Genomic DNA, 8,141 nt, shown 5'->3' with positions numbered 1-8,141 from the left:
GGAACCATCCAGCCACAGCTCTGTCTTGAGAGCCAGCCCGGCCCAGGCACAGCCATCGCCCACCAAGGAAGCCAGCCCTCCCCCTCCCCCCTCCCCCGCCTCCAGCCCACCTCCCGGGAGGTTCCCTGAGCATGCCCCTCCCTGGTCACCTCTGGTCCGGCCCACCATCTGCTCCCTGCGCAGTGCAATGAGCCCCCAGCCCGTGAGGCTCCTCTAAGAGCCGCTGCAGCCAAGCAAGCTCTCCTAGTCCCAAGAGGGGCCCAGGGCCAGGATGGCCCACAGCTGGGAACAATGGCGCAGGGACTTCCTGTGAGAGTGGACATGTCACTGACGGCCCCCATCAGTCAAGGCCAGGAGCATGGAGCTTGGAGGGCAGGTACCCCTGCCTCAGCCTCCCTCCTCCAGGGAGCCAGACAGGGAACTGTAGACCACAGACTCAGTGGGTTTCTGCTTAAGGAACGATCTTTCTGTTTCACCAAGCCAACCCTCCACTCCAGCCTTGCAGGAGCCCTGGAGTCCAGGCTGGCTGCATGGTACAGGCCAAGGGGCACAGCCAATGGCCTCAAAACGCCCCCCCCCCGCAAACTCTGATGCACTCCGGGAGGGTGCACTCTAGGAGGGGTCTGCCCACCCCAGGGGTGGGGGGGGCGCTGGGCCCTGGTGGGGCAGAAGCATCTGCCCTCCCCCCAAGGACACCTCCAGGGAAGCGGTGCCCAAGCCCAGACCGAGAGTGGTCCCTGGGCCTTCCAATGAGGAGGCCCGGCCCGGGAGGCTCTGGGTGGCAGGAACCACCCAGAGCAGGGCTGCCAAGCTCGAGGCCCCTCTGCCGGCCATGCCTCTGTGGACGGCGAGCCTGATCGCAGCTCAGACAGGAAGCACCTCTGGCTCCCTCACCCAGGCCGGCCACGCAGGCTACCCGCGGTGGCTGTGCACGTGTCTGCCGAGTGATGCCGGCTGGCCAAGCAGCCTCTAGGCTCTTCGGTGCAGATCTGTGGGGTCCCCAGGGCCCAGGCAGTGGCTGGGGACTTCAGCTGGAGATACACAATCAATTCTGGACCAGCGGGACACAAAGTGCTTCTCAGACATGGCAAGGAGGTGAGGGGCGCAGGGAACCCAGCTCCACACAGGCAGAGGAGGGTCCTGGAGCCCGCCCAGCCCTCCACGCACTTGGACAAGTGGCTGGGGCTCCCTGTGCCTTAGTTTCCTTCCGTGGGACACGACATTGCCGCCTGCAAGGGTTCTTGGGCCGTGAGACCCACCTCTGAGCAGATACAGACAGCTGGTCTGGCTCCCCTTGCTGGGCAGAAACACTCCTCACGTTGCTCAAAACACGGCCGCAACAGACAGCAAGTACCACAAAGGCCGCGTGTGGCTGTGGAAGAGGGCGGCAGGGCCGGCGGGCCGGCACCCATCTTGTCACCAAGTCTCGGCGCTCACGCCTGTGAGCTGGCCCCAGAGGCCCATCTGACCCCTCAGAACACTGCCGGCAGCAAGGTCACGCCTCAGTAGCCATCGTCATCGTCGCCGTCACAGCCGTAATCTGCAAAGCACAAAAGAGTCATGGACACTGAGGGGTGCCGCGTGGTCAAGCAGCCCAGGCGCCGCACGCTGCACCCGCCACCGCCCACCTCGTGAGCGGCGCCCCAGGCCACGGCCGCCCCAGCGAGGCTCCAGCCCCAGCCCCGCAGGCCACAGCTGCACGGGCCCCACCACCACTGACGGGGACCACCGCGTCGGTCCCTCCATCTCTGCAGGTCCCGGGCGCAAGCGCCCACGTGAGCGATGCAGAGAGTGGGAACCTTTCTCCTGCTGGACGGGCAGCCCAGAGCCCCCAGTCTGCACAGCAAGCAGGTCCTGGCCAGCTGCTTCTAGCAGCCTGGGCCTCAAAACCAATACAGCCAATCGTAAGACGCCAGTTCAAATTCCCTTCCGAGGTGCAGGCAGGGGCCTGTGCCTCCTCCGGGAGCCCCCGCCCCGCCCCGGCCGCTTGCGGAGGCTCTCACCCGCTCACCGTCGCCGCCCATCATCTGCAGGTAGGGGCCCGTGCCTCCTCCGGGAGCCCCCACCCCGCCCCGGCCGCTTGCGGAGGCTCTCACCCGCTCACCGTCGCCGCCCATCATCTGCAGGCAGGGGCCCGTGCCTCCTCCGGGAGCCCCCGCCCCGCCCCGGCCCCGGCCGCTTGCCCTTGCAGAGGCCGCTCACCGTCGCCGCCCACCATCTGCAGGGCGCTGACACAGGGCTCCCCATCTTCCTCGTCGGGGTCCTCCTCGTCCGCGTCCTCCTCTGGGTGGTACGACACTGGCCCACTCTCCACCACGACCGCTGTGGGCCTGACGGGCTCGGCTTCCAGGGAGGGGGTACTCGGGAGCAAGGCCTGCTGGCGAGTGGGTGAGCTGGGGACAGAGCATGGCTCCCAGGCCACCGCAGGGGAGTGCTCTCCGGGGCAGGGGGGACACTCCCCATCCTTCAAGAGTGGTCAGCAAGGACACCCGATCCCCCGAGCCTGCCCCTGCAGCTGCCCTGGGACCCCGCAGGGGCCCTGCCTCTCCCTTTTGTTTCCTAGGCCAGACCAGGACCCCAACAATAAGAAGGGAAGACACTTGAACCCCAAGACAAGGAAAGAGGGAAGGCCACTGACCACGCTGGACCCTGGGACCTGGGCCTGGCTTCCCACACGGAGGATTGCGATGGCCGTGGGCTGGCACACACTGGTGGGCTCAGGCTTTCAGGCCCCGGGCCGCCCCTGGGCCTCAGGCCTCCCCTGGCTGGGCTGGGCTGGGCTGGGCTGGGCTGGGCTGGGACTGCCGGAGCAGCGGTGCTGGCCCTCCCTCCCTGACACGCTGCTCACAGACGCGGTGCTGGGCGTCTGCTCTTTCCCAAGGATCCCTGTCCCCCGGCTATGTCCACACAACGCACCTCTCCCACGGCCACCTTCTTAGCTGGCTGCGTCGACACCATCGGCCTCAACCTGGAAGAGAGCACGGCACCGTGGCCTCAGCCCAGGCTGCACCACTGGCCACGAGGACACGGCCCCGCTGGAAGGCCCGTCCTCTGATGGCAGCATCTGGCCAGATGTAAAGGATGACGGTGTACTGAGGCTCCCATGGCACCACCCTGACTGGGTCTTGTCCACCCAGTGGCTGCGCCTGGGCCCTGAGCGCTGTCCTGTCACCTCCTCCACCCAGGCCTGGCAGCCCACCCTGCCCCGCCCCAGCCCCTGCATTGTCCTTCCCCCGACCCCACCGGCTGGGCAGGTGGCTGGGTGAGTGGGCCGCCCTCTGGGCCTCTTCACGTCTACCCAACAGACACGGCGCAGGCAAGGTTCTTCCCCAGGGCCTGGGCGAGCACTGGGTGCTGGGATGGGGGCGTGGGGAGCCAGAAGCAGCCGGAAATCTGGATTTTTGTATGAAAGCTTCTTTTTAAATGTTGGCAGCAAATTCAAATTTCATTGAAGCCACTCTGCAGGGCGACAGAAGGTCCCTCTGGACAGAACCCCCATGTATTCGTCAATACTTGATGAAGGATTAAAAACTAGAATCACACTGCCCTGCCACCCAGGCACTCCAGGTCCCCCAGGCCAGCTGTTTTCTGAAGCGGTCCTGGGCCATCTGCTCCCTGCCACCCCCCATACTTCCAGGAGAACGTGTAGAGGCTGCGGGCAGCAGCTGCTGTGGGAGACCCCTGTTCAGTCCTCCCACTGGTCCATCCTGAGTTTTCCCTGTTGCTGGAAGAGGAGGAGGGGGAGAGGCACGTTCTAAGACCCAAGCCTGCCCCGCCCCGCCCCGCCCCGCCCCACCCCTCCCCTCCCCTCTCCTCCCAGCCTGAGAGCCTTGGTTGCACCCTCCACCCCACCAGGCCCACAGCACCCCCCTCAGTGGGCTTGTTCTTCTTCCCTCGGACCCTCCAAACACAAAACTCAAGGCGCTTTCTACACAAAACCCACTGCAAGGGGCCGGGGGCGCACACCAAGGCTCCCCGGATGCCGCTGACCTGCCCGAGTGTGACGGCGGGACTCCCACGGGAGATGAGGCAGGTCCTCCTCCCAGCCCTGGCCGCAGGAGCCGTCCAGACCCAGGGACCCGCCCACCAGACCTGTGTAGGGTGGCCAGGGCAGGGGCAGAGCCCATACTGCAGCCACTTCCCTCCAGGGCACAGTTTGAAAGAAGATGGGCGGGGGCAGGGAGGGGGCGCAGGTGATCGAGCTGCACCCACGGCGGCCCCAGCCCCGCACACCCGCTACCCTGGACCCTCCTAGCTATCTGGCCCAGCCCTGCTGTGACGTGCCAATGAACGCTGGGCACACGGGGAGTGGACCCCGTAACAGCCGCCGACAGTGGACACCTGACGGCGGGGGTCTGGCCCGTCAGGCCAGGTCTGGGCAGCCCGCCCCGTGAGGGCGTCGGAAGCAGTGGTTCCGGGGTCTCACAGGAAGCCCTCGCTCTACACGGTCTGGGGCTGCAGCCTGGAGGAGACAAGGCGGCAGCTCACGCAAGGCTGTGCCCAAGCTCAGAGGAAGCCCCTCCCACACGGACGGCTCTCCCGGGTCCCCACCTGTCACCTGGGGAGACGTGAGCTTGGAGCCACAGCCGTAACAACCTGAGGCCCAGCAGAGAAGTCCAGAGTCCCCAGAACCCAGAAGGCGGGAGCCAGTGGCGTGCTCCCTACCGACCGAGAGCCAGCCTGGCTGGGAGAGCGCGCCGTTAGCGGATGGGGTGAGAGGGGCTCCTGACGTGAGGGCCGGCAGGAGGTGGGTCTGGGTCTCGGGCCCTCCTCTCAAGGCGCATCCGGCAGCCGTCCACACACGGTCCTGCGTGCAGCCGGGTGACTGGCTGGGCCTCTCAGGGGGGTCTGCGAGCACTTGGGGACACGCTCCTCCCTTCAGCCCACAGCCCCAGCCAGCCGGTGGCCTGGAGGACCCGTGGCTGCCCCACAGGGCCACTGCCCCACCACTTTTGCAAATGCACTGCGGGCGCCAGCCACCAAAATGCTCACGGCCGGACGGCGAACACCATGTCCACGAAGGAACAGCCGGACTGTGCGGCCACAGCACCTTCCATTGACAAACACAGGCTGCACCTGAGCTCTGGGAAAGCAGCCCCCCTCACCCCCGTGCATGGTGATGGGGGCAGGGGATGCCGAGCTCGGGGGTGAGGCGCCCCCTCGCCAAAGGGCAGGCTGAACAGGACAAGGCTGCCTGCCATGACCCGGGAGCACATGCAGCGGCCACACCGCGTCCAGGCGGGGGGGGGGGGGCGCTTCCCAGGCTCCAGGAGAGCGGGCGTGGGCCTCCCGCAGTGCCCACTCTCGTGCCTGTCATCAGAAGGGAGCATGGGGGCTTCCCTGGTGGCGCAGTGGTTGAGAGTCTGCCTGCCGATGCAGAGGACACAGGTTCGTCCCCCGGTCCGGGAAGATCCCACATGCCGTGGAGCGGCTGGGCCTGTGAGCCATGGCCGCTGAGCCTGCGCGTCTGGAGCCTGTGCTCCACAACGGGAGAGGCCACAACAGTGAGAGGCCCGCGTACCGCAAAAAAAAAAAAAAAAAAAAAGGGAGCACGGAGACACCCAACAGGACCAGGACCAGCTGTCCGGACACTGACAGGCTGTACTGGGTGCTTGGGGACTTGGGGGCGTGGGGACTCGAGGAACAAGGGAGTGGGGTCACCAAATTACAGAAAAAGTGTCGCAAAAACTGCGAAAAATGATTACTCCCACTTTAGAGAACAGAAATGCAAATCAGAACATCTTTACTTCTCAAATGAGTCAGCACTAGAAAACGGTAGCGACAGAGGAGAGGGGGTGGGGTGGTGGGAGTGCAGCCCCACAGGGCCCTCCCCTCTGGAATCCCCCTCGAGCATAGCCTGGAGCCAGGCTGCGGGCACACCGACCAGCCTGGGCCGCGCAGGGGCTCTCGGCCTGCGGCGAGGGGCACTGCAGAGCTGCCAGGACCTGGCTCCACAGCGGAGGGGTGGCCCCACCAGCCGCCATCAGGAGGGCCCTGTGGTCGAGCTCGTATTTTCCCCACCCTACCCCACTTGCCCCATCAGTGGTTTGCTCTCCCTCGGCAGAGAGAGCAGCGGGATGGGGGACGGGCAGGCAGTGGGCAGAGCAAGGCGGGGGGCCCTACCGGGAGAACGGACCCCTGGGGTGGAGAATGGGCCTGGCCCACAAGTCTCTTCAAACAGAACAGACCCCAATGCAGCAGGACCCCTTCCAGGGCTGAAACCCTGCTCAGCTCCTGGCCAGGGCAGCGGGGGCCACGCTGGACACCGACACTGGTTCCCAGCACACACGTGGGGAATGCCCCGCAGCCCCGCGCCCGCCCGACACCCAGCCCGCCTGGCACGGTACCTTTTCCCCACGCTGGCCACGGGATCAGCCCCGCTCCTCCTGGCTGGCGTTTTCCGCCGAGACAGCTTCCTGGCGCCAGCCCTCTCCTGAGGCCGGGCGTCCTCCCTGTGTGGGCTGCCCCCGCCCTTGCTGTCGAGGTCCCGGAGCACGCTGTAGTTGATCTTGCTGGAGATCTTCTTCTGCTCCAGCATCTTCTCGATGGCCTCCCCAGCCGTGCTAGCCTGGATCGGCTCCCGTCGCTTGCAAGACTTCTTGGGCTCAATGGAAACACAACATTACGCTTCCTGTAGGTCTTGGTCCTATGAACCTGCCAGGTGCCACTCAGGACGTGGGAGCGGGGCTCAAACAATCGGGGTCGGCTGGGGAGTCTTACTCTCCCTGGAGAGTGGGGCACCCGGGCAGTCCAGCGCTATAGGGGCCACTGGGCAGCTGCAATCTGCCCACAGCCCACCGTGCAGAGCCCCGGCCGGGCTGGGCCCCAAGCAGGCTTTCCCAGGTCACAGGGTGGGGGTGGGGGCTGGCCGGGCGTCTGCCAGTGGGAGGCCAGCACAGCGCAGGTTGGGCAGCCGGGAGCTCTCAGGTCCCTGAGGAAGAGGCCGTGCCTTACCTTGTGCTCCTTGTAGATGCCGAGCTCCCTCTCCTTCGCGATTCTCGCTTCTTTCTCTGAAAGGTCAAGGAGCGGGGTCAGCACGGCTGGCGCCCCAGGGCCCCTGGGCAGGTGGGGGTCCGTGAGGCCCGCGTCCCAGGGCGCCTGGGCGGGTGGGGGTGCATGGGGCCCGCGCTCCAGGGCGCCTGGGGGGCACTCACCCCTCTGCTCCCGCAGGTACTCGGCATTCTCCCGCATCCACAGCTCGGCCTTCACGCGGGCTTCGGCCTCGTTCAGGATGTACTGGGGCAGAGCGCAGCACCAGTCAGAGGGCACGCCCAGAGCTCAGCTCCGCCAACGTGCTCCCCTTCATACACACTGGTCAGGAAGCAGGCCTCCGACCCAAGACGGAACGTGTGTGGAGACCCGGCTAACACCTCGGCGTCCTTCACCCTTTCCAGGCCGGCCTGAGGGCCACATCCATGAACCAACCCCGCAGCCAACGCCCCCCGACTCTTGGCAGTTTGCGGTCCCCCTGGGCACGGGAGCCAGGCCAGCCAGAGCGTAGGGACATAGGTCCCGGAGAAGGAACTGAGGTGAGGGCTCAAGACGCCGACTTAAGAACACGCAGGTGGCCTCAGGCACAAGGTGACTGGTGACAAATCAGGGGAAAGGCTTCCCGCCTGCCAGGGAACAAGCACTGCTGGACAAACTGCTAAGAGCCCGTCCGAACGACGGCAGGCCCAGGGGGATAGGGAGCTGTGCCCCCAGCCCACAGGAGCTTCCCAATGGGGCACAGCCTGGCACCCCACGGACCCCAACCAGCACCCCCGGAAAGGCCACTGAGAGCTCACGGCGCTTACCCTGTCAATCTCGAGGTCATCAATGCCACTGAGGTCTAGCTCACCGTCCCCGGAAGCATCTTCTAAAGGGAAGCACAGCCTGGCGTTTAGGGCCGACGTCCAGTTAAATGAACGCATACATCACCTGGGCCGTCTCAGGACTCCGGGGTGCGGCCAAGGGCTTCTAGCACCCGCTTCCTCCCGGCCGCTGGCCGGTCCCGGCCCCACTCCTGCGAGTGCGGGGCAAAGGCCCAGGCGACACCCCAGCACCTTGCGGAGGAGGCGCGATGCTAACTCGGAAGACCTTCCAGTCCTCACGCTCTCCCGTATAGAGCGCTTTTCAGATCAACAAGCCCAAGAGAGGGG

General features: G+C 66.0%; 1 protein-coding gene across 8 annotated transcripts in view; it reads right to left on the bottom strand.

Annotated features, from left to right (window-relative positions):
- Positions 1 to 259: 259 nt before the first annotated feature.
- Positions 260 to 8,141, bottom strand: part of BRF1 (BRF1 general transcription factor IIIB subunit) — a gene marked incomplete at its 5' end in the record, with an annotated part of 71,371 nt that continues 63,489 nt past the window's right edge. For 2 of the 8 annotated variants that reach the window (XM_082681786.1, XM_082681789.1), the window contains 7 exons: positions 260 to 1,540; positions 2,203 to 2,377; positions 2,917 to 2,968; positions 6,348 to 6,604; positions 6,955 to 7,010; positions 7,155 to 7,236; positions 7,797 to 7,858. In XM_082681786.1, coding sequence (XP_082537912.1) covers positions 1,503 to 1,540; positions 2,203 to 2,377; positions 2,917 to 2,968; positions 6,348 to 6,604; positions 6,955 to 7,010; positions 7,155 to 7,236; positions 7,797 to 7,858 — 722 coding nt within the window. In that variant the 3' untranslated portion in view covers positions 260 to 1,502. The remainder of the gene's footprint in view (positions 1,541 to 2,202; positions 2,378 to 2,916; positions 2,969 to 6,347; positions 6,605 to 6,954; positions 7,011 to 7,154; positions 7,237 to 7,796; positions 7,859 to 8,141) is intronic. The other 6 variants (XM_082681790.1, XM_082681791.1, XM_082681787.1 and 3 more) reach the window with 5 other exon arrangements.

Source organism: Grampus griseus (genome assembly GCF_964374135.1).
Source record: "Grampus griseus genome assembly, chromosome: 2".
Classification (NCBI taxonomy): domain Eukaryota; kingdom Metazoa; phylum Chordata; class Mammalia; order Artiodactyla; family Delphinidae; genus Grampus; species Grampus griseus.
This window is presented reverse-complemented; position numbering and strand designations above follow the sequence as displayed.